This window comes from Lemur catta, chromosome 5, assembly GCF_020740605.2.
Source record: "Lemur catta isolate mLemCat1 chromosome 5, mLemCat1.pri, whole genome shotgun sequence".
Lineage (NCBI taxonomy): Eukaryota > Metazoa > Chordata > Mammalia > Primates > Lemuridae > Lemur > Lemur catta.
The window spans coordinates 30,053,440-30,079,801 of NC_059132.1; the positions used below are offsets into that span (position 1 = coordinate 30,053,440).

The 26,362-nt window shown below is 44.8% G+C and overlaps 1 protein-coding gene across 5 annotated transcripts; it reads right to left on the bottom strand.

Annotated features, from left to right (window-relative positions):
• Positions 1 to 213: 213 nt before the first annotated feature.
• Positions 214 to 24,815, bottom strand: SMIM3 (small integral membrane protein 3). Of its 5 annotated transcripts, none has more exons than XM_045551363.1 (2): positions 24,583 to 24,815; positions 214 to 1,574 (listed from the first exon to the last, which is right to left on the bottom strand). In XM_045551363.1, the coding sequence occupies exon 2, from the start codon at positions 1,561 to 1,563 to the stop codon at positions 1,381 to 1,383; it is 183 nt and encodes a 60-aa protein (XP_045407319.1). In that variant the 5' UTR covers positions 1,564 to 1,574; positions 24,583 to 24,815; the 3' UTR covers positions 214 to 1,380. The 5 variants fall into 5 exon arrangements, with proteins under 5 accessions (XP_045407319.1, XP_045407317.1, XP_045407318.1 ...); XM_045551361.1 differs by lacking the exon at positions 24,583 to 24,815 and adding an exon at positions 15,416 to 15,652; XM_045551362.1 differs by lacking the exon at positions 24,583 to 24,815 and adding an exon at positions 14,807 to 15,372.
• Between the last annotated feature and the right edge of the window lie 1,547 nt (positions 24,816 to 26,362).

A 26,362-nucleotide genomic window follows, 5' to 3' on the forward strand; every position in this document is an offset into this window, starting at 1 on the left:
AATTTATTCTTCCCCCTGCATTATCTGTCTGTGTAAACTGCAGCACAACTTCACCCACTTGCTGAAGCTGGAACCCTGGAAATTAATTTGATTCTTCTCTTCCCCTTTCTGTTCCTACATTCCAACTGTGTCCAAGGCCCATAAATTCAGTGGAATCCTTTTACCTGAGTTCTGAGTTTAACAGGTGCTCTTGAAAGAAAGATCTCAGACATGCTCATTCTAGCACTTTATTGGAAATCGGTTGTGTACATCAATGAAATCAGATCAAGGTAAAAAGCTTCATTTTCACACAATAATATCCTGATATCTGTGCTATCTTGGTACATAATTTAATAAATCCCCAGATGCTCTTGATTTTGATATCAAAGAGCTTGCATGGTCCCAGAAATATCTCTATATAAATATAAATCATAGTGTCTAAAATAACCATCACTGTTTTGACTTGGTTCCAAAACTCCTGGGAACGTCTCTTAAAACATAAGTACCTTGGATGGCTGCAGTGCTGGTGGGAGGGAGTGAAGGAGCATACACAGAGCTGACTGTAGCGGGAGCTGGGCAGAGGGGGACAGCCTCCTCTAGTGTGGGGCACATGAGGGATGGGGGCTGGAGGTCCTGAAAGCTGGGCAAGGAACTCAGCCACGCTACATTTTCCAACATTGCTTGAGTGTCAAAGCTAACAGAGACGTGAGACTCCAGGGCAGAAAGAAGCCCATCACCCCAACTCCCTTGTCATTGCCAATAGGTGGCAGAGCCCTCCTCTGGATTACATAGGGTCAGAGATTCTGGCACAGAGAAGGTTCTGGGAAGTCCTACCCATCTCCCTCCCCCTGCCACACTCAGTTCCCTCCCAACTGAGAAACCACAAGGGAGGGGCACCATAAAAAGAATAACTTTGAGCCAATGTACCGCCGGCCCCTTGGAATGAGGACAGGGTGCCCTGTGTGTGGTTCGACCTGAGGGGCACAGGCAAAGGCTGCTGTGATGCCAGGGTCTCCCTCGCCACCTTTGAGGCCATCACCAGCAATTAGGTCCTTTGGTCCTTCAAAGCTTCTCAGCACCCAGCATTACACTTGTGTGTCTGTGGTGACTTTACTGCTCACAAACGGCTTCCGGCTCCACTAAGTCCTTTGGTTCTTACAACCCTATGAGGTAGGAAGGGCAGGGAACACAATGCCCATTTGAAAGATAAGGAACCTGGACCTCACAGAGTGAGGACCCTCGACCAAATTCACACAGCTGGTCGGTGGCAGAATCAAAACCAGAACTGAGGTCCAAGCTCCAAAGTCCCTCCTGCTGCTCTGCTTTTCTGAGAACAGGGATGAGGCTGGGGGAGGGACTCCTGTCCTCATCCCTCACCTGGCCCTGCTGGAAGGAAGGTTCTCAGACATTCCCACTGAGGACCGGATGAGTCCGCATACGGTAGATGATGACCGCAGTGGCTGGGCACAGCAACAAGGAGGTCATGATGACAATGGTGGCCAGGATGATGAGGACAATGACCCAGATGTCCAGGATGTGCTTGGGAAGCCCGACTTCCACGGGGACTTGGCTGACGGCATCCATACTGCTTGACTCTGCAACAGGAAGGAAAGGGAAATCACTGTTGCGTGCAGTCTCTCTGCCTCCCAAGTTAGAAGGAAATCCCCAGAGTCAGAAGCTTGAGTGGCTTACCAGATAAGTCATCTTTAAGGCTCCTTGATTATTAATGACATTACAGTAAATGGCTTCATTTACCAAGGGCTTCCTATTACCAAGCCTGTGCTAGGCACCTGTATGTCTATTAACCCATTCAATCCTCTCTTGGACCACTAACCCTATGATGTAGAGATTATATTACTGTCCATTTTTTTATTTCTTGGCCTTTATCTTCAGTTCTGCCCATTTGACAGATGCAGGCCCTAAAGCCATTAATCTGACCAAGGAAATGAACCCAAGTGGGTGGGACTCCAGAGCTTCCATGCTTAACTATTAAACTACCACACTACTAGTCTGTCCCCTCATCTGTAAAATGAGAGACACACTGTTTTTGGTCCTGTACCTCTTCTCCCATTCTCCTGGGAACGGAATTCCCTCTTTTCTGGGAAGGACTCACTTATTCTATGTGGCTTAGTTGAGACACTCACCTGATCACAGGGATGGACGTGTGACCTAAGCTTGGCCATTACAAATCTCCATAACCACAATTCAGGCATAGGAAAGTGACCTAAGCTAGGTCAACCAAAGTCTTCCCTGGGGCTTTTATGCACAAGCTCTTGGGAAAGATGATTCTTTCTGCTGGGATTGCTAAACCGAAAGGATGTGAGTCTGGAAAGGATGGGCCTTGGGCTCTCTTGCCCGTAGGTGGAGAATCTGTCGTAGAGATGGAAAGACGGATGAAGCCTTGATGACCTCACTTGAGCACCTGAACCCAAAAAGGCTGGGGACCACTGGTGTATATAAATAGTAAAATAAAGTAAGGTATATCCATATAATGGATCACGGAGCTATTATCATGTATTCATTCATTCACCCATTTGTTCATTCATTCATTTAACAAATATATAGTGCTTACTACACCTCAAGCATTATTCCAAATGCATTACAAATATTAATTTATTTAACTAACACAGCTATTATGGAAAACAATCTGAAGATTCCTCAAAAAACTAATAACAGAGTTACCATAATAATCCTAGTAACCCCACTTGTGAGCGTATAACCAAACGATTTGATATCACTATGTCAAAGAGACTTCTGTACTTCCATGTTTATTTCAACATTATTCACAATAGCCAAGTTATGGAATCAACCTAAGGGTCCATCAACCATGAATGGATAAAGAAAATGTGGTATATATACAATGGAATACTATTGAGCCTTTAAAAAGAGAGAAATTATGTCATTTGCGACAACATGGATGAAACTGGAGGATGTTATGCTAAGTGAATAAAGCCAGGCACAGAAAGACAAAGACCTCATGTTCTCGCTTGTACATGGAGCCTAAAAAAAATCTAATACACAGAAGCAGACAGTAGAATGGTAGTTACCAGAAGCCAGGAGGTGGGGGCAATGGGGAGATGTTGGTCTAACAATGTTTCAGTTAGACGGGGGAAATAAATGATAAGTATCTGAGATTTTTAAAAATCAACTTACTTACTAGTTACTAAAAAGAATCTGATCTGCAGTGAGCTACAAAATATTTTAAGTGGAAAAAAATAAACAAGGTGCAGGATAGTGTGCAGAGGTATAGGATAATTCCTTTTGTTCAGATTTTGTAGAATTAAGAAGGTAGACAGGCAAGGATATAAGACATGAAAACTATTTTCTGAGTTTAATCTCAAGAAAGTGTTAATAGTAGTTACCTTTTGGGGGGTTAGACCAGAGACAGGAGAGGTTTGTGCTTTTCATTTTTCATGTTTTCATTTTCATTTCAACTTTCTAAACATGACCATGTATTAATTCTAATTTTTTACACCAACTGGGATGAGGGGAAATAGGATGTTAGTGTTTTTTTCTTTATAATTCTCTGTATTAAAAAGAGTAAATGCACACATATATAATTTTTAAATCAAATAAAATTAAGGTATGAGACTAGATCAGTGGTTACCAAATGCCATTTACCATGGTAAGTGACCTTAAGACAGTATAAAAACACTGATTTCTGGGTCCCAATCCAGACTTACTGAATTAGACACAAAAGGGGGTGGGAGGGGGCCTTTTGTCCCCATTGCCCAGGTGATTTGAATGTGCAGTTAAGTTTGGTACAGCCCTGGACTCAACAACCTCTAAGGTCTCTCAGACTCTTCCTCCACTAAGATTTGGGAATTGACTCGTAGGTGCTCCGCAGCCAGGCTGGGCAGATCTGGGTAAGTTCCAAGATGGAGAAGCCTCTGGCAAAGTTCCCCAGGACTAACAGGCTGGGGCCTGCAGAGGAGGGAGAGGCACAGGCTGGCTCCACCTCAGCCTTGGAAATGGAGTCACTTTCTCCCAGGTCTAAGACACAGAAGCATGAGTCACAGGAGACACAAACTGTTAAAGAGGGCCGGGGGAAAAATCGCTTTCTGTGGTCTCCTGATTGCATCAACAGCTAGCCTGCCTTAGGCCAAAGGAACCCCACAAAATCCCCTTCCTGTAAACTCATTAATTTCAAATAGTCTCCGTGACTCCAAATGCCAGGAATACATCATCTCCCTGGCTGATTTTCATAAGCAAAACCTGTCATTTACAGGAACTCAGGGCTCACCCATCATCAAGAATTATGAAACATGAAAGCTAAAATCAGTCCCGTTTCATAGATGGAGAAACTGAGGTCCAGGGGTCTTCCCCCACCTTCAATCCTAGCCACCTCCAGCATAATCACTCACATACATAAATCTGATCATGTCACTGCCCCTAACTAAAAGAAAACAAAACAGGACAAGTAGATGAATAAATGAAACTTTTTCTGTAACCTGTATCCTAGACTGTACCAATGCTACTCTTTCACAAATGCAATTGTATCTACAACCCACATCACAAAAACTGATACAAGTAAAGCTGCTCCAATAGAAGCAGTTCTACTCACTCGGCAGAGCTGAATAAATATCCTTGGACACCCTAAGCACTAGAGATTAGGGTGCCTACCCTCCTTCACATATGCAGTTCAAACTAAGAGCAACACTAAACCATAACACATGAAATTTATATGTCATGATTAAAGACATTTTTCCTTCTAATTGAAAAAAAATCTGAGAAAATAACTTTTCCCAGTTTTTTGGGTTTTGTTTTCTGATGTCCCCATTTGGTGCAGTCTGTTCATTGGTGATACAACATCACTGTTCGGTTTCCCCTTGACTTCTTGGGCTCCTCAGAACACGGTTTGAAAGCCACAGGTTGCAGCTTTCTCCAAGGGCCCCCTTCCAGAGCTACTGCTCCAGGATTCTAAGGCCTCCTGGCCGTAGATGTGGGCAGGCATCAGGCACAGGAAGCTCTACCTCCCCGTTTCACTCTTCTCCGTCCTCACATGTGGATCCTTAGATGGGCTGTTCCTCCCCATGTAACAGGAGTTCCGGTCACTTCCACCTCTCCCCACTCACTAGGAAAGAAAAAATTTGTCCCCAAAACCATATGTTCAGCGTCTTTAATTGCATACTAGAAAAATTTGCTTGAGAAAAAGCAGAATGTTAAGCCTCTCCTAGCTGACTTCTATTTGACCTCCGTTTGGCATCCGGGTATATCTCATGAGTGCATAAACCTTGTTTCTTGGTAGATCTAATTGATAGTTATAGATCAATTTGCTTATCATTTGCTTTGCAAATATAGTGCTTGTTATTTCTGATTAATGGTTCCTGTCGGAATAGGGCCCAAACCATTCATGTCACAAATTGAACCTTCTTACTGATAAGAATATGATGTTTTTATGACCACAGGAAGTGAAACAGCAATCAGGCCTAAACTCCTGTCATTATGAACGAGCATACTTTGTTGTCTGCCTTATCAATGAATAATAACCTTCGACGCATGTTCAAAATAAATTTGTCTAAGAAACTGCATTAACATCACCCTGAGCTCACCAGCAGAGAAGCCGCTACTACTAAATACGCCGCCCCATCAGTTCACAGACCCTACGACACCAGCCCTGCGAACCAGGCACATCGCTGCTCCTCCTCAGTCCACAGGGCTTAAGCAATTTATCCAATTTAATGGAAAAGTCAATAATCTCAAAATGACTATTTTGTATCCACTAACAAGACTGAGCGTAAGGATAAAAAAATATATAGTTTCTCCAAAAGAGGAAAAAAATTGTACTTTTTCCAAACGTGGGAAATTCATCCCATCTATCAAGTACTGCTCTTGATCCAGTTTAGGCTGGAAAGGGGATGCCCTGCTGCCTAACTAGGAAACACCAAGTTTTACATTTGGGACCATTTTTCTTAAGCATCTAAAAGTCCTTTTGCAAACGAAAGAATCGTTGTTCCAGCCAATCCCACCATGTAACAAATTTTCTAATTGTAAGAAGAATTATATATAATTCATAAAGTAAAATTTCCAACAAGCTGGTAGTTTTAGAATAATTGGATTCAAGGCAGTAAACCTGTGCTAACTAGTCATCAGACTTACCAGCCAGCAACTTTTCCCTCTTTGACAGGGCAATATTGTTTTTATTTTTGATTGAATACTACCAGGACAAGTAACTCTGCCCAGGATTTTCATTCATTTATTCATCTGTCAAATACTTGCTATACGCAAGATACTCTTTCAGGAGTTACTATTATTTACTCATATGGCTCTTACTTCCAAGAAGCACAGAGAAGTGAAGTACCCCTCCCCTTATTTCCACAAACACAGCATCATACGAGGCAGCATTTGTTTAACAAATAGTATTTCTTTAAATTAGTAAAAACAAAACTAAATTTTATTTAGCAAATTTGTATTATTTGTATTTGCTTAACAAAAAACAAATACTGAGTACTATGCTGGCCCTGTCCTACTTATTAACTTAGTAAACCTTCACAATAATCCTATGTGGGATATATTATTTTACAACTATGGAAACTAAAGCTGAGAGGGGTTAACCAGCCATTGATCATAACGCTAAGTGAATGGGATTCAAACTCAGTTCTTCCGATCCTGTACTTACAACTACACTACAGCTACCTCCAAAGAGTCCACACAGACCTAGGTGTATAAGCACGGAGTATATATACTAGACCAACAGCTCTCATCTAAATCCAGGTCAGACTCTTACTGTTTTTGGCCAAAGGCCGTTCCAGATTTAGAGAAGTAAGAAGAGATATGTTCTACAAAGACCAGGACTTCTAATTCTGGTAATGGCCAATGTGGCAATTTGCACCAGTCCTTTTATTGAACGAGAAAAATAGGCCCCCCCAAAAATCTCCTTGAAGGCACTAAGAACTAACAAAATAATGAAGAATTACCAGGCTAAGATGTGGGAGAAGGCAAAAATCCGGAGAGGTGAGCCTGGCTTTTAGGGTAGCTTTTCCCCTAGTGGAGAATGGAGACCGAGCAGTTCTTCTGACAGACTCAGGAGGCTAAGGGAATTAAAGCTGGAGCCAGAGGAAGAAAGCGCCAGCTGGTTGGAGAAAGTGATAGCATCAGGGTGGTAGAATAAATGACGAGGGCCAGGCAGTTTTCTTGACTATGCCTCTTTGCTGTATAAAAGCTTATTGAGGCCCAGAGCCTAAGCAACTTTACAAAAGGTAAGAGAGGTGGTTTTCCAGAATCAAACACACACACACACACACACACACACACACACACCAAAAGAAATGTCCTGTCAGAACAGAATCACTGACATAAGCGGTTTCACCTTTGCATTTCACACCTCTGGCTTCAGACCCAAATGCAAATAAATCCAGGGAAGAAGACAATGGGTAAACCTTGTAAGTTATTTATTCCTCACTGGGGGTAAGACCATCAGAGAAGAGACTAAGAGACACTAGAATCCTACTTGTAGTGGTATCTTCCACCAAACAGGGGGGAATCCCATGCACACAGAATGACGGACTGGGAGAACAGCAGGGACAACTTTGCCTAGGTTCCAGCTCTGTCCCAGCATTGACTTGCCCAACACAGCTCACTTCTGCCTCTCCTGCAGGGAATGCCCTCCTCCTCTACCGAGCAGTTTAGGTATTGATAAATATTTTTAAAATCAATAAATCTCCAAGCTCTGGTGTTCCAATAGGGCCATGGAATGGCCATAGAAACTCTTCCAAGTAGAGGGAATATTTGGAAACAACAGGGACTGTGGGGAGATTCTTTCCCTTACATTCACACCACAGGGTAGTGTTAAAGTCCCAGACTCTGAAGCCAGTCTGCTTGGATTTAAATGCGGCTCCATCTGAGCGACCTTGAATAAGTTACTTAAACTTCCTTATACTTCTATTTTACTTAACTGAAAAAAAAAAAACAAAAATGGGAAAACAGTATCCACCTCTTGGAGTTGGGAGAATTACATAAGAATCACACACAGTACTAACAGTGCTCTGACACAGAGCAAGCACTCTACAAATGTTAATTCTTATTATGTTAATAACTTCTGGCTTCCGGGACTCTCTGACCTAAGCAATTATGTTCCCCTCCTTCAGCTAGAGTTTGTTAACATCCAGACTTGGACTGTGTTTTTACTTTATCAACAAAGATGACAGATGATTAATCTATATTAATGATTTTTTTTTTAAATCAGCCAGCAGGGTGATTGATTAAACTGACCTATTCTTCCAGTCCAAATAGGAAACTTGATAACGTTTACGGCACTGTGATCTACACTGGGGACAGAGAAGTGGGTGTTGAGACAGAGATTAATAAAATATAGTGTTTGCCCTTAAGAAACTCATTCTCTTCTGGAAGAAAAATACATCAATCATAACCACTAATGACAGTGCTAGGTAGAGAAGTGCTACACTAAAGGTACAAACCACTTGCCGTTGGAGAACAGGAAAGAAGTGGAAAGAGCATGGACTTTGGGTTGAGGATTTTGTTTTGAATCCTACCTTCCACCCTTATTAGAGATAACACTTTGGACAAGTTACTTACAAATCTCTAACTTCAGTCTTCTCATCTGTAAAATAGGGATGCTGCACTACATTGCAGTATCTTGTCATGAGGATAAAGTGAGACAATATGTAAAGAATCCTGGAACATAACAGATGCTCAAAAAAACATTAATCCTCATTACTTTGTTTTTGCCTAAGTAAAATATAATCCTACAAAGAAAGGGGCCTTTGATATGGGCTTTGAAGGATAAGTAGGAGTTCAAAAGGATGGAAAGAGGGAAAGGCAGGATGAGCAGAATAGATGTCATCAACAAAGCCCAGAGGTGATGAGCTACATGGTGTGCTGGGAGCGTATATAGTACTGGTGGCTTTGGCAAGAGGCTTAACCTCTTCGAGCTTCAGTTTCTTCATTTGTAAAATGGGAATAATAACTAATAATAGTAACTACTCCATTGGGATGCTGTGGAGGTTAAATGAGCTAAGGCACATCAAGCACTTAAGACGATGCCTGGTACACAATAACGGCTGTGTTCACAGCATAGTCCTTAAATTAAAAGAGTTCAGAGGTCCTGCCACTCTGGTGCTGTGACCCCTGATACAGGAAACCACAGGGATACTTTCATAAGCAAACAGCCTTTGATAATAGTCTGTCATCGGCTTTGATCTTCCTCCGGAAATGCACACACTCCACATTTGAGCTGCGGTTAACAGTTAACTTTTGAAAGCTTTCCAATGGTTATCCAACCGGTTTCACTGCCAAGGAGTTCACAGAGGAAGAAGGCAATAAAAAAAATGGCTTCCTGCTGGCAGGCAAGCTTAATTACTCCAAAGTGGGAGAAAAGGCAGATAGAGCCAGGTGCTTTCCTGCAGGTGTGGCTTTGGGCCCCACTGTCCAGAGCTCTGAGCAGACAGTGCTGCTGCTGCTTCCTTTCCAGTAGACATGGAGGCCAGAGAGGAGGCAGCTAGAACCATCTCTGAGTCACTGTTGCTGGGGGCGTCTGAAGATGCGTGACTCTTTAAGTACCTTGCAGAAAGTGAACAGGAAGGCTGATGCTTCCCAGGGCACAAGACTCAGGGTTTGCCAGCATCGTCCACCTTATAGGACCCCTTCCTAGGAGTCTACCCTCAGAAGGAGCTGCTGAGACTGGCAGGGAAGAATAGAACATTAAGGCCACACAGAAAGAGCAACTCACGTTCCAAGAGAGGCCCCATAGGACACCAGGCAGCCTGGGACACCTAATGACCTCTGTCCCAAGGGCTTTTATTTTCTTCATATACTTTTTACAATCTAAAATTAGCTTATTTGTTGTTTATTTGTTTTTATTGGCTTTTTCCCTAACAGGCTAAAGACTGTTCCTTTGTCCCCTCAAATGCAAGCACAGGGAAAACAGACGTCTGCTCTTGTTTATCACGGGCCTGGCACATTGCAAGTGCCAATAAACAAAGATCAATGAAGAAATGAACAAATAAAGACTGGGTACTTCCTATGTGAGCTCAACTCGGGGAAGCTAGCTGGCGGAGGAGGTCAAGAAAGAATCCTCACCCATGCCGAAGTCCCACTACTCTAAAAGTCAGAACCCTATCCCCAAAATAAAAGGACAGCCTTTAGTTCTATAATTATCTGGGTTCTCTGTACATTCAGGAAGGATTAGGGGGACCTGTTTCTTTCCCAGCCTACCCTGTGCACACCAGGCAAAGGAGGACTGGCCTTTCAGAATAAAGTCTTCTCGGAATTCCCTCTTGTTGATGTGCTTGGGCTGGAAAGCTCAAATTGGAGTTTTGACTCCCTGTGCTCAGGAGCTGGGCATTGAGGTGGGAGTGGTAGGGGGTAGTTGTTGCCCAAGGTGTGAACCTTTCTTTCTCTGTTCTTAGAAGAGGACAGAGAGGCTGATAAAAGTGGAGGCAGGTTTCCTATGCCAAGTTCAACATGAGAAGGACATCCCAGCCTCACATTTACTCTTAGAAATAGTCCTCTTCCTCCCCTTGTGTAATAGTTAACCTCAAGCATTTACCAACCCAGCATGGAGTCATTCCACCAGAGACCTTTGTTCCAAAGGAGCTAGGGGAAAAATGGACAGAACACACAACTGTCAAAAATGTGAAATGAATCCAATTAGAGGCCTTTCTTTGATGACCCAAGGTCCCTAAGGAACGCTCTGTTCTCATTTCACCCCAACTAGCCCCTGTCTCTTCAGAATTCCTAACAGGCTGAAGACTTATTCCCTGCCTGAGTTTCTATCAGCTCCTCTCTGGCTAGAAAAATGGAAAAACACCAAGATATTTTGAAGAGATCAGAACACAGCCAGAGCTGTTCGAGACTGCACGTACTATCTGACCCAGCCAATCACAAAGTCTTGGAAACCAACAGAGACTCAGCAAAGAAGAAAACCCGGCCAAATCCACAGCATCCTGTTTAAGCCACTACCATCCATCATTGCCATCTGCCAGTGACTATGCATGCTGGGCTGACAAAGGAGACGCTCCGTGACAGGGGCTGCTGGGGGGCTCCGTGGTACAGCTGCAAGAGCACTGGTGCTAATTCCCTGACTCACTGTGTGGTCCTGAACAACTCACTCTCCCCAAGTGGGCCTCATACGTATGAATAATGCCCGCCCACCACCACCAAAGATGTCCACATCCTGATCCCCAGAACGTTTTTTTTTTTTTTTTTTTTGAGACAGAGTCTTGCTCTGTCTCTCAGGCTAGAGTGCCGTGATACGATCATAGCTCACAGCAACCTCAAACTCCTGGGCTCAAGTGATCCTTCTGCCTCAGCCTCCCGAGCAGCTGGGACTACAGACACGTGCTACCACGCCTAGCTAATTTTTTATTTTTGTCTCACTATGTTGCCCAGGCTGGTGACAAACTCCTGGCCTCAAGCAATCCTCCCACCTCAGCCTCCCAAAGTTGGGATTACAGGTGTGAGCCACCATACTGGGCCCAGAATCTTGAATATGAAAAAGGAGGAATGATTCAGAGGGCAAAGCCAAGGGAACACAGGCAGAAGGGACTGTGCAGATGAGACTAAAGGTAAGCACTCTGAGACGAGGAGATTATCCTGGATATGCAGGTGAGCCCAACCTAATCACATGAGCCTTTAACAGTGAAGATGAAGGCAGAAGAGATGTGAGATGAGAAGGACTTGATTTGCTGGTGCTGGCTTTGAAGATGGAAGGGAGCTATGAGCCAAGGAACACAGTGGCCTCCGGAAACAAGGACTGGCTCTCAATTTACAGCCAGCAAGAAAATGGTGACCTTGGTCCTACAACCACAGGAACTAAATTCTGCCAACAACTCAAATAAGCTGGAAACTGATCTCCCCTTAGAGCCTCCAGAAAGAAATGCAGCCTGATGACACCTTGGTTTTATTCTCGAGATCCCATCTGTAGGGTTCTTGTTAAGCCAATAAATTTGTGATTATTTGTTGCAGTGGCGTTAGAAAACAAATACATTGTGTGATCCCGAGTAACTCATTCTTCCCAACTGGGCCTCAGTTTTCCTGTCTGTCAATTGGAAAGGATGGACAAGGTGACCTCTAAGGGTCTGGCCAGCTCTCGAAGACTGACTGCTATCCTGACATACTGCCTCCCCTACAGCCCTGTCCCCAGCTCCACGATGGTCTTCAGTTGAAGACCCTTGAAGGAAAAACAGAAATAGTGAAGGGAAGAGAAAATTAATCTTTAAAAAGCCCCATGGTGTTTCCTAAGGTACCATCTAGGGCACTCAAACAGAAAGGTCTTCTGTTTTACCATTTGCAACTTCATGGACCACACCCCAGAGGAATGAGGTGGGACGTCAGGGAGAGCAAGATGATAGCTCCAGAAGCAATGGGTCGGGTGGAGGCTGTCCAGAGCACCGAGTTAAGGTGCAAAGTACTGGTTATCAATGTTGTCCTGGGGCAGGGGACTGGGAGTAGTAGCACGTGTGCCAGATACATGTCATTGTTAATTAAAACTGATTTGGGGGCCGGGCGAGGTGGCTCATGCCTGTAATCCTAGCACTCTGAGAGGCCGAGGCAGGCGGATCGTTTGAGCTCAGGAGTTCGAGACCAGCCTGAGCAAGAGGGAGACCCTGTCTCTACTAAAAAATAGAAAGAAATTGGCTGGACAACTAAAAATATATATAGAAAAATTAGCCGGGCATGGTGGCGCATGCCTGTAGTCCCAGCTACTCGGGAGGCTGAGGCAGGAGGATTGCTTGAGTCCAGGAGTTTGAGGTTGCTGTGAGCTAGGCTGATGCCACGGCACTCTAGCCTGGGCAACAGAGTGAGACTCTGTCTCAAGAAAAAAAAAAAAAAACTGATTTGGGGAGCTCAGTTTAGTTTTCTCGGTCTCTTCTTCTCCCTCCACTATTTCATTTTCTCTGATCCTATGTAATAGGTCACCAGCAAGTCACACACCCAATCAGCCAGTCAGAGTTCAAATCCATAAAATAAGCTCTATCTATACACAACTAAGCAATTTAAGGTACACTTTAGTCCTTGAATCTGGCTTGCTGTTGCTTAACGCACCAGGCAGTTATAATTCTGACCTGTTTCTCTTCTTGGCTACCTTACTCCAAGCCTTTCCTGCTAGATGTCTCCATTCTCTCTTGAGGTTCACCTGCTGTTTCCCTAGTGAGTTGGGAGGGTCCTTAGTGATCTGCTAGTATGGTGACTATCAAATTCTCACTTAACTTCTCCCAGGTCACCTTGCATGGAAGTGACAGAGGCAAGATTTAAACCCTGGTTCCCTTCAGTTCCAGTGAAGTTCAGAGGACAGTCTCTGGAACCAGACTGCCTGGGTTCAAACTGCAGCTCTGACACTTACTTCCTATGTGATCATGGGTGAGGTACTAACTCCCTCTGGACCTCAGTGTCCTCATCTATAAAATGGACATAATGATGGTCCCTCCCTAACAGGATTGTGGTAAAGACTAAATGAGTTAATACACATAAAATTCTTAGAATAATGCCTGGCTTATACTAAGCACTCAATAAAAGTCAAGTATGATTATTATTACATCATTCAGCTTACCTGGCTGGTCAGAGTGGGGGACTACGGAGGTGGCAACACCAACATTTATTCCTACAAACCGTGACTGTGAACACATGTGCCTATTTGTGATGCCACAGCCAACACTGGCAGGGTAAGACCAACCAATATAAAGATTCTCTTTCCTAGGAGGCATTTCCTTCGTTCATATGTTTTAATCCACAGAGAAGAAACAGAAGCACGTTTAAAAAAAAAAAAAGGATCAGCAAACGGCTGGGAAAGCGTCTGAGGTTGTGACTGCCCTTTACCCCTTGATCTGTCACCCCAAAGGGCCCAGTATCTGGGCCAACCACAAGCCCTCACACTCTCTAGCACCTCACCACAGCTCTGTGGCTCTCTGGCTGTGACAGTAAGAGGGAGTCCCCAGGCCTTTTGTGCAGGGGAGCCACAGTTCTGAGGTCCTGAGAGGTCAGCGTGTGGGAGACTTCATGGAGCATGGCTTGTAACCCCCAAGCATGACTCACAACCCCAGGACAGCTGGAAATAGGAGGTCCCTGCTAAAATGAGGAAACACTTCTTGGCTTTTTCAGCTGTCACTGCAGAAGTATGTGATGTCCGAAAGCTCAGCTGGGCTGTCCGTGTGTGTCCAGAGGGCTGCCGTGTGGCCTGCATAACCCAAAGAGGACGCCATGCTCGACCACAAACACATTTCTGCTCCACGCCCACGTCTTCATTTCACAGATGGGGAAGGCCAGGCCCAGAGCGGGGAAATGCCTCAGCCACGGTAACTCAGAGGGTCTCTGGACTTCCAGAGGACTGTTCCTCCCCCTCCCATCCCCACCCCATTCAGGCATTCACAATCCTTTGCCCACTGCTGTGGTACAGCAGATCATAGCAGATGTTCGAGGAATCTCTGATACTGGAATGATCCAGCGGCTTTCACCCCTGCGGCCTGGACTCACTATCCACAGACAAGGGGGAGAACCACCAGCCCGCAGGCGAAGCAAGGTCAATGCTAGTCTGGAAGAGGCAAGTGGAGCCAGGTGAACCCAGCCTGGCCCTCAATCAGAACGACCCCTGAGGCTTGCACACATTTTTACGGCTTACACTTTTCGTTCACTCAGTACACATGTATGGAGCACCTACTATTTGCAAGGCCCTTTGCCAAGTGCTGAGGATGCCTCAGAAATTAGGATAGACAGGAAGTTCCTACCCTCAAGAAACTGGCGGGGCGAAAGTAGGGGACAAAAGAACCAGCAATTGGAACACCTAAATCCTAAGCAAAGGTGTAGAGGGGGAGGAGGAAGGGGATGAGGATGAGGATGGAAGGAAGGCTTCTCTACAGGATATTTTTCACACCTTTCTCTTTTGCTTTCTGTAGACAAAAGATGTTTGCCCCATTTCGCAGACGGAGAAAGAAGGCTGGAAGTCAGGTTGGCGAAGCAGCCAGTGACAGAACCAGCGCTGCAACTCTGAACTCCTGGCGCCTTCTACGTGGGGCTCCGAGAAGAGCGGGCAGATAATCCGCCGTCCTGGGTGGTGCAAGGACCCAAACCCAGCGCAGCGCCCAAGCGGGGACTCAGCCGCGGGCCGAGCCCTGGCTGCCGCCGGGCCCGGAGACCCAAGAGGCGGCAGTCTGCTCCAGGAGGGGCCGCTTCCCGAGAAGGCAGGGGCAGGGAACCCCGGGAGAAGCCGGTCTCCGAGGGGGGCCGGGCTCACCGATCCAAGCTCCCACCTCCCCAGAGGCCCAGCGTTGTGTGCAGAAGGTGGCTGGAACTTAGGGGCTGACCGCGGGACAAAGGGAAGGGGGCGTGAGGCGAAGAAATGCACAAGCGATGAAGGGGAGAATGAGGGAGGAGAGGGCATACAGGGGAGGGTGGGGAGGGCGCCGGGGTAGGGGCCGCACGAGAGCTAGGTCGCGAGTCCGAAGCGCCCCGCAAACGACTCCCGATGGCCCCACTCACTCACCCCGATCCGCAGAGCTGCCTTTGAACTCGCGGCGGGTCTGCGGAAAGTTCCTGGGGCAGGGACGGCTCGGCGCTCCTCGAAGTCCCCAGGATCGCGCTGGATCGGGCAGGCGGAAGCGCCCCCAGGCCCGGAATCAGCCCCAGCCAGCGCCTGGACGTGCCCCGGCCCCTCGGAGCCCGCGAGGCGGGAGCGCGCAGGAGCGGCCGGGACGCGCGACTCCGCTCCCCGCGCGCGGCGGTCGGCGGCTCCGGAATGAGCGGCTGCGGGGGACCGCCCCCGGAAAGCCCCGGCCCAGCCCGGCTCCTCCCCCAGCGTCCCCGGAGGGCTGCTGGGGAGGAAGGAACCAGCAGGAGAGGGAAGAGCCCGCGGTGTCTCGGGTTCCCCTCGTCCCCTTGCCACACGCTCGCCCCGTGGCCTTAAACAAGTCACTTCGCGCTTCTCGGGGGTCTCCACTCTTTGTATTGTAAAGTGAGAGGATCGGCCTAAAATGTGTCCTCCAAGATCCTTTCTGGCTGCAGTCTAGACATGGGAAAGTCTAGCAAGTGGTTTGGATGGCGGAGCCAGGACTCAGAGTCCCTGCCTTGCAATGTACTGAGGGAGGATCCTTAAGAGGCTTTGCCTCTCTGTAAAGTGAGGATAATAACACCTGTCTCCCAGCCTTGTTGCCAGGATTGACTTAGAGGACCAGTGTGAAATTGGTTGGTTGTCTGCCATAACATGCCTTTGAGTATCCTGTTTGTTTTGTGATAACGATGAAGTAGCCCAGTCCAAGGTGATCAATGGCCCATTAGAAATTGGCCTTTGAGAACCTTCCCATCCCCCTCTCCGTTAGTGGCTCAGCTTCCACATAGGGCAATGCCAATTCTGCAATCTCCTGCCCCCCCACCTCCCCACCCTCACCCCATCCATGGAGTGAAGGGGGACTCCTGGTGGGTCGCATCTTGGCACCCACACTTTTTAATTCAGCTGTAGAGTTGAGTTCAGTCTTACTCTTATGAAAAAAGGAGGGCAGGCCTTGACTATCAATCAGTGGGATCTTGAGCAGTCTTGGAGCCCGGTAGTGTTTCAGTTTCTTCCTTTACCCAATGGTTATGGAAAGAACCGTACTACCTTACCCAGGCCTAAATTTGGTATAGTATGGGCCCTGAGCTTACCCCCTGCTGTTTTCTCTGATTTGAGGATGAGATCAGCAGAAATGACTGCTAAATCATCATTACCAGATGCCAGTTTTTTAGAGGGAAGACAATGAGGATGAAGAAGATTGACATGAGAAATGATTTGACAAAAGTTCTATGGGTTGTCACCCAGCAACAGGTTGGGTGCAACATGTTAATGCAAAGAGAAAGTGTAAGATCCTAAAAACAAGCACAACCCAATTCTAAATAGTTTAATACAAAATTCTTATTTAATAGGGAAAAAAAGTCAAAGGAGGACAATCTTAGTACAAAGTGTTTCCTAGTTAGTGGAAGGGTATGGGGGCTCCTTTGGGTGGACAACTGGTAAGTCCCTATGCCCCGCTGTGAACATTGGCTTCCCTATGAGGCTTAGGACTGGAGCCAGTAAGGGTGGTCACCCAACAACATGTTTTAATACAAAGAAAAAGGCTTAGTCTGCCTTTCCCATTTAGCAGTGTATTAGTATCTCTTTAATATCAATTTGCCTAGACTCCAAAGCAAGCCAAAAAAGAAAGTTTGAATACCCCATGGGAAGCGTACCATGTTAAGTCTGAAGCCTCAGCTGGACTGATTTTGCTAAGGGATTGGAAGGGAAGAGTAATGGATACTGTGTTGGGGTGTAGGAGGAAAAATAAAAATAGCCAGTTTCAACAACAAGCTTTTGTTACAATAAAAACCAGGCAGCAACTCACATTTCACTTCCTTGGTCCCCAATTACAAGTACTCCAAAGAGAAAACCATCAGAAGCTCAAAGCATTAGTAATACTTAGATCCCTGAGAGTGGGGGAAATTTGTTTAGAATTTTTAGACTAATGACTCTCGGCTCCTGCCTAAAGGGACCCCCTGCAACTCGGATGCAATCCATAGCAGAAACCCCGTCTATGGATCATATCTACACAAGACTTTCTCTTTTCATTCTTTACTTGTACAAGTATATTTATTTAGTCATGGGGAACAATGTGGTATATTGGATTGGAAATCAGGAAATCAAAATTCTGAGTCTCAGAACCATTAATGCTCAGTTTCCTCACTTATAAAATATTATAATGAGACCTACTCCTGTCTGATGCAATTATTATGAGTAAACATTTTATTCATGTACAGTAGGTCCTCAAATAAAGTCCTTTCATTATAATATTGAAGAGAAAAAAAAATCGACTCCCAGCGAGGGCACTGGCTGTGTGAAGCTTGTATTCTACCCATGTCTTCGTAGGGTTTCTCCCTCCAGCTTCCTCCCGCATCCCAAAAATGTGCCTGCTAGGTGCATTGGGGTGTCTAAATTGTCCCAGTCTGAGTGAGTGTGGGTGGGTGTGTGACTGTGCCCTGCAGGAGAATGGTGCCCTGTCTGTCCAAGGTGGGTGCCGCCTTGCACTCTGAGATGCAGGAATAGGCTCCGGCCACCCAGGACCCTGAACTGGAATAATTGAGTAAATAATTATCTTATTTGTTTTTATTAATGTTTCTTAAGTATATGTATAGCTCACATTTATTTGAATATTTAATATTAGAAGTGTTTTGAAAGCCAGGCGCGGTGGCTCACGCCTGTAATCCTAGCACTCTGGGAGGCCGAGGCAGGCGGATCGTTTGAGCTCAGGAGTTCGACACCAACCTGAGCAAGAGCAAGACCCCATCTCTACTAAAAAAATAGAAAGAAATTAGCTGGACAACTAAAAATATGGATAGAAAAAATTATCCAGGCATGGTGGCGCATGCCTGTAGTCTTAGCTACTCAGGAGGCTGAGGCGGTAGGATTGCTTGAGCCCAGGAATCTGAGGTTGCTGTGAGCTAGGCTGATGCCACGGCACTCTACCCTGGGCAACAGAGTAAGATTTTGTCTCAAAAAAAAAAAGATGCGTTTTGGTCTTTCTAAGTTTGGTGATGTTTTTGTGCCAGAAATACGCTATGGGAACTTAACTCTTATTTATATCAATAGCTTGTGGTAAAATTGGTTTCGCTATACATCATCTCGCTTAAAGTCACAGTTTCCAAGAACCTATCAAGGACACTAAGTGAGGACTTACTGTATTCTTTCATTCAAAACTATTCTTTGAATATCTCCTACCTGTGTTAGGTAGATAGTGACGGATTCTGGGTCTCCTAGGGATGAAAATGGGTGCTATTGCCCCCATCTTGGTCCTGCCCCACCCCAATTCTCCATACCTGGGGGAGGAGGAGATACCCTACGGATCTGCCAATCAGAACTTTGCATCCCAGCTGCAAAAGAATGTAGAGGACTCTCTAGCCCACGGGCCAAGCAGCATGGGTACCATAAAGTCTGGAAAGTGACCTAGAACCCACATGCGTAGCTTAGGCTCAGGTCATGTGACTTCCAACTGTCCAATCAAAGTGGTTCCATGGTGTCCTCTGAACCACAAGAGAGGTCCTATCCAGGCACTATAAAATAAGATGCAGACCATAGCCAACCTCTCTCTTTGCCCTTCCTTTTGCTTGCCATGCTGTGACAATGGGCCCGGTCATTATCTGTGGCATATGTACCATGCTCTATAAACCTGTATCTTGCTCTTGCCCTATAATCCTATCTTTCTTTCCTCAATAAACCTCATTTTCATGCTTGCCTAACCTTGGTGTGTCTGGTCATTCTTTGGCCATGGGCGCTCCAAGAACCAACATTTCAGACTGAAATCTGACACCTGTTCTAGGCATGAAGTAAGACAAATTATCTTTATTTATGGGCCTTACCTCTAATGGGAAAATATTCACAATAAAAAAGTAAACAAATAAATAAATAAGCAGTATAATATCAGTTTGTGAAACCATGAAGAACATAATACACATTGATGAGATAGAGTGATAGACAATATTTTATCATGGAGATTATAGTTAATCTAAATTTCCTAAATTGTTTATATCATTGATGATTATGTTACTCTGTAATATATCAGTTTAAACATAATTTCCAAGGTCTTTAATTAACTTTAAGAACTTAGACTGATATTAAACCAAGTAAATTGGTAAATAATTTTTAGCTGCCTGGATAAATTTCTAAGGAAGATAGAATACCAAACATTGGTCACCAAGCCTAGTATGTGTACACATGCGCACATCTTTGCCTCTTATTTGTATATGTTTGACAGCAGATAAACCTTTGGGTTATAATATTAACAATATATATGTTCTATTTTACCACTGTAAGAATTGTAAAACAGATATGTGGCCATAAGAGGTTTGATAGTGATTGCTTCTGATCTTTGCTAGTCTGCTAAATGTTTGTATATTTCACAATATTCTCAGTTACTTGCCTACAGTTATCTCTGTGAGGAATTAAAGGTAGTTACACTTGTTAAAAGTTGTAATTTATATGGGCCATTGAGACTATACTAAAAGCTGAAGTAGCAAAGAAACATGAATGTGCGTGTACGATTATGAGTGTGGTTTGGCTTATCAAGGGAAAGAGTAAGTAATTTTGTCAGGAAGTAAAATAAATGTGCCAGCATGTAAAGATTAGTAAAAATTTATATTTGAATGGGCAAGTTGTAGAAGCTCAAGGAAAAGAGAACTTTGTTTTCCTTGGTTTATAATATCTACAAATAATGAGTCTGGAAAGAAACAATGAAATATGTTAAAATTTTGACTAAATTAACTCTGCTTTAATGGGCTTACTTGTAAGACTTTTTAAAAAGGATTCTGAATCCTTTCCTTGCAATTGTTATGCTAATGCAAAAGTAGAATTTGGTTTTCTTTTTCTCTATGTTAAAATGACAAAACTAGTATTGGAATATTCACTTTGTTCTTGACAAGAGATAGTAAAAGTTATTTTTAACTTCTGAGTAATTGGCCCAAATAGGAGATATCATGTATTTAACCAGAAAAACTTTCTGTGCTTTATGCTGACTTTGTCATGCACTTGATTATTCAAAAATAAAACAAAACCAAAGCAAAAGTTCCTCATTTCTGAAATAGCTGACGTTCCTTATAATGATACCTTCCTTTATGTTTACTCAGTAATAGTACTGTCTCTCTGGTTAATAGCTAGCCAGCTACAACTAAGATCAAGTGAAATCATCAATGTGAAAGAGCATATGACTGGTAAATATTACTTGTTTGTATAGATAGTATGTATGCATTCATACATAGGTATTTTTCCCTGGGCCCTGAAGTAGATCCATCATATGATGTACAAATCTTCTCTTCCTGAATTTTCACTAAATTGAGACACTGCATGTCCAAAACTAAAGATAATCTAATCCAAACTCCTCCTTTTACAGATGGGGAAATTGAGGCTCGTGGAAGTTGAGTGATTTGCCAAAGTCACCAGCTGGCAATTGTTACAGCCAGAATATGAACCCAGGACTGTCAGACTAAATTCTGTGCCACTCTGCACTAACAATTTTAAGCAGGCTCTGATTTTTCAAGGTCCTCCCTAAATTCAAAATTCTGGTTGAAGTATTTTCCTTCCTATCATCAGCACCTAGGTGCACAATAAGTGCTCCACTAGTTGAATGAATAAATGAGTGACAGGATGATGAGAGGTCAACCAAGATTTCTCTTTCCAGTTCTGAGGTTGTGCCTAAGGCAAAGTTGTATGCTTAGAAATCTATTGTATTAAGTCAGAGTTCTCCAGAAAAACAGAACCAATAACAATTGGATGTGTATGTGTGAGAGAAAGAGGGTAGAGAGAGAGGAGAGAGGGAGAGAGAGGAGAGAGAGAAATTAATTTTAAAGAATTAGCTCACATGATCTTGAAGGCTGGCAAGCCCAGAATCTGCAGGGTAGCCCAGCAAGCTAGAGACTCAGGAAGAGGTGACGTGGCAGCTTGAGTTTGAAAGCAGTCTCCTGGCAGAATTCCCTCTTCCTTGGAGGAGGTCAGTCTTTTGCTTAAGGTCTTCAACCGATTGGACGAGGCCCACCCACATCACAGAGGGTAATCTTCTTTACTCAAAGCCTACCAATTTAAATGTTAATCTCATCTCAAAAATACCTTCACAGCAACATCCAGATGTGTTTGACCAAATATCTGGGTACCATGGCCTAGCTAAGTTGGCACATAAAATTAACCATTACACTTGTATCCCCTTCTGGCCACCATATCATCTAAAGGAAAGCTTAACTAGGTGATGGTGTGTCTAGAATATAAAGTGCTTCTAAAACAGCAACAAAAAAGAATTGTAAGAAAACAGGATATTTGGTCTAGAAATAAGGGGACTTATAGGGTGTGGGGACTTTGAGCAAACCTCTGAGGTATGTCCTGAGACAGAGGGAGCAGACCTAGAACTAGAGAATGTCAGTTGAGGAGATGCAGACCTCGGTTCACCCTAAGAAAGCTGCCTGAAAATGGACAGAATGGGCTTTCTTGGGACATCATGAGCTCCCTAAGACTGGAGGTATGCAAGCAGACAGATGTTGCAGAGGGGTCCCATTGGGACTGTGGAGGGCTGAGGGGACAGAGGGAAGTGGGTGCCATTGACACAAGGCAAAGTCACTAAGCTGGCACTAAGCAGTACTAAACCATGGCTTCTTGTCCTGGCTCTGTCACTAGTTTGCCATTTGACCTTGAGTGAGTCCCTTCACCTTTCTAAATCTTTGGGCTCCAGGAGTGAAATGAAGGGAGTTGAATTAGGTACTCTCTGAAGTCATTTGCACCTCCAGAATTCTTTTAAAGTTCAAGAATCTCAAGGTTACTACAGTGTGAAGTTAAAAGCGTGTCTGTGTGGGGTGATCCAACTTGTTCCACTGATGTCTGTGTCCTGCCTCAGGCATTAGCCACCCCCACCCCCCCACAGGCCCCTAAACAGCTCAGTTCTTCCCAAAAGTCAGGCAGTGGGCATCTGGACTCCTGAGATTACTGGTCTCCCTCCCTTCCCCTTTCCCCTTAGGAAAATTCCCAAAGTTCTTTTTGCTCTACAGATCTTTGGGCAAAATGCCCTCTTACTCTTTGGGGAAGCTCCTCCACTTGCTTCCTAAGTCTCAAAAGAAATAAGCTTTTAGCCTGAAAATGAGATGCAGGAATTTTTATTTTAATTACAACTTTTTTATTGCAGCTGAAATATCTCATTGAATTAATGATTAGGAAGGAAGGTAAAATGATGGAATTTTCCAGACATGTGGAATTTGAGATAAAAACAAATTGCTGAGCAGAGGGGAAGAAAGAAAAGGAAATGGAAGGGTTTCGCTTTACAGCTTTGAAGTGGAGTGATGGTCACGTGGTCTCATTAGCATGGTTATAATTATTTGACTCAATTATCATGGCTTAATTCCAACGTGTTCAATTATTGCACAGCTATGTAGCTAGGAGAGAACAGAATGTCTGTTACTGACAGATATCTCAGTTCAGTCAGTCTGACTTTCGAAGTAAACTGTGGTCTCAAGAAAAAATATATAATAAAAAGCATTTGCCTTTTTTTCCCAAAACAAGATTAAAAAACAGGTTTTTTAGCATGTATTTTTTTTTATTTCAGCATATTATGGGGGTATAGCATGTATTTTATAGCAAGGATTTTTACATGCATTATACTGCTTAGTCCTTACAACAATTCTATAGTGAAAATATTATTAACCCCCATTTTACACTTGAGAAAACAGAGGCCCAAAGAGGATATGTTAACTTGTCTCGGATTACCCAGCCAGTAAGTGGCAGGGCTGATTCTAAACGTTCTGCGCCTGACTCTTCTGTGCTAGGTCCTCTCTGCCTCTGTGGAATGGAGTAATTCCTGCCCTAGCGGATGCACACTCAGATGCGCAAACACAGTCGGAGTGTGCAATGGACAGACAGCTAGATACATAATTATGACAGAGGGTAGAGGACGGTAATTGTGAGAATCTAAAGGAAAAATTACGGTTTTGAAACCTGTACAGTGCTACTAAATGTAAGAGAATGCTGGCAAATTTTACTTATTTACTTTAAGTATGCACTTCAGTTTTATTTGTGCTTGCAGATTCTCCCTCCACATGCTTCTCCATCCTGCTGTGTGGACAGGAGGTGCATCTGTATGGACCACATCAATGGGCCCAGACACTGCCAGGCCCAAATCCCTGGGGCCTTACCCACGTCAGGGCTTCCCAGACTTCCAATTGCCAGAATCTGCATCTTTGTGTCTGAGGGTTTTTTCCGGAACCACACAAGGCCAGCCTGCCAGCCTGCCAGTCCAAAAGTATGCAGCCCTCAACCCAAGACTTTAGGGGTGTAAATACCTCACCGCCTCCACCCTCTGGTGGAATAATTCTGAGGGGTGTGTTTCCGTTGCTTCCCAGGGTTTCTCTGTGGGACTAAGCTCTTGTCACCCACTATGATAGCTGGTTTAATAAGACAATTGTATCAGCCACCTTCTCGTCCCTGTATCACTTCCTCACTTCCCTACTGGTGTAACCTGAACCTCTCAAATAAATGACTTGCACTTAAAGCCTTGTCCCATAGTCTGCTTCTGAGGGAACCCAGACTAAGATAGATATCCTTGGTGTCCGGCCTCCTTTAGGGTTCATTTAAGAAGGCAGCAGCAGCAGGCGCTGAGGTATTTTGCATGCTACCCTCCACCCCCATGCCAGGGCTGGCTGTGTCCTGGATCCACAGGTCCCGGCTCCTGTTCAGGGCCTTCTTTGCACAGCTCTCTCTGTCTCCAGGTTCCAGAACTGTCCCTTCCTTTGCCTCTTCAGGCCTCAGGCCATAAACAGCACCCCACGTTTGCTAGCCCTGGGGTGCTGAAGTATTCCTTTTGATGACCCTCCATGCAACCCACAGTTTTGCAAATAGGTCCTATAGTAAACTTTTCTCAAACGACCAATTTTAACCCGCCATCTGTTTCCTTTGGTACCACGACTGATTCAGCAGGTGATGACTTCTGGGTTTGGCCTCAGAGAGGAAAGTTAGTTATGAGGATATGTGAAGAGGGCACAAGGCGTGACAAGGATGGTGCGGGGGGCAGAGATGGAAAGAGAAGTATACAGTGCAGCAAAGGTCAACTGTGACCGTGGTGGTCCGGAAGGTGATTGCATTAGTTATCTATTGCTACAGCTTAAAACAAATGTTTATTATCTCACAGTTTCTGACGGTCAGGAGTCCAGCAGCAGCTTCGCTGGGTGGTTCTCGCTCAGGGTCTCTCATGAGCTTGGGGTCAGGTTGTCATCTGGGTTTGTAATCATCTCCATAGTCAAGTGGAGCCGGAGAATCCACTTCTAAGCTCACTCACTGGCTGTTGGCCAGAGGCTTCAGTTTCCTGCCTTCAGGCTGCTCACAAAATGGCAGTTTGCTTCTCCTAAACAAGTGAGCCAAGAGAAAGTGTGTGTGCGCGCACGTGTGAGCAAGACAGTACCCAGCACAGAACCCACAGACTTTCTCAATCTAATTTCAGAAGTGTCATACCATCACTTCCGCTGTATGTCATTGGTCACATAGACCAACCCTGGTACACAGGGTAGGAATAGCAGGAGGCAGCGTCTATTGAGGGCCAACTGGGTGGCTGGCTTCCACTGTTACTCAACAGTAACAAAACATCCCATTGAACTTCCCTGTGAGGGCAGGAAGATCCTCAAATGAGACAGCTCTTAGTCTGAAAGAACTGCCAGCTAGGCGTGGTGGTTCACGCCTGTAATCCCAGCATTTTGGGAGGCCGTGGCAGGAGGACTGCTTGAGGCCAGGAGTTTGAGGCCAGCCTGGGAAACATGGCAAGACCTGTCTCTACAAAAAATATTTTTAAAAATTAGACAGGTGAGGTGGCGTACTCCTGTTGTCCTAGCTGCTCGCAAGGCTGAGGTGAGTGGGCGGATCACTTGAGCCCAGTTCTACACCACAGTGAGCTATGATCGCACCACTGCACTCCAACCTGGCGGTAGAATGAGACTCTGCCTCTATTAAATGAATGAATGAGTGAATAAATAAACTTCCCAGAAATGAGTTGGAAACAGCACCCAAGAGGAGCAGATGTAAATATGGGATATAACAGAAATCCCAATTGTCCAAAATAATTTTTTTTAAAAAGTCACCTTGGTGTTCACAAGTAAGCTGGAGATACAGTGTAACTTGAGACAAAGCACTTCATCTCTCTGAACCTGTTTTCTCCCTTGTTAATGAGGGGATTGGGCTATACTCTGTGGCCTAATAAAAAATGCTTACAGAGCACTGATGTGCCACGCTGTACCCGCTTCACTTTTATGAGTTCACTTTACCTTCGCAGCAAGGGGCGGAGCCTGTGGGGAGAGCCCTTGGCAGCATTCCAGACGGGCTGGGCTCTCCTACCCCAGCGTCTCCTCCTCAGCCCCAGCTGGAGCACAGAAAATCTGATTAATGTGTTTAGCAACTGGCCCTTTCTCTGGGCCTCTTGTGAAATATGCTTTCCTGTGTGGCGCTTTCCTGTGTGGCAGCCATCATGCTTTGTGTGTTGGAGCAAAGTAAGTGAGAGACTGCACAAGTTAGCTTCATCTCTTCCTTTTAAACATAAAAGTGGTCCTTTCCTGGATGTCTTATTTTAACCTCAGGGATAAGAAAGAGATAGTCTTGGTAATTTCTGAGGAAATAGTTTGGCCAAGTCATGGAAGGGGTCCCCTGGCCCTGCAAGTTCCCCCCTATTGCGTGACTCCAAGCTGCACCCTTTCCATGGGAGTCTACGTACATGACACCCCAGAGTTGGATATCGGGAAATTCCATAGGCTCTATCTTCAGAATACAGCCAGAATCCCTGGTCCATGGCACTGTCACCTCTTGCCTAGATCACTGTAGTAATCTCCTAACTGACTCCTGATTCTATCTTTGTCTAAACAGTCCGTTTCCGAAACAGTGTCCAGAGTGACCCTTGTAAAATGTAGGTTAGATTGCGTCACTGTT

What these genes read in the sequence shown, in the direction of transcription:
- SMIM3 (XM_045551360.1), bottom strand. Translation starts at nt 15,313, where the DNA reads ATGCCCTCTCCTCCCTCATTCTCCCCTTCATCGCTTGTGCATTTCTTC. An exon ending in ACAGAAAGCAAAAGAGAAAG is followed by an intron (nt 14,114 to 14,806) that starts GTGTGAAAAATA and finishes TGGGTTATGCAG; the next exon opens with GCCACACGGCAGCCCTCTGG.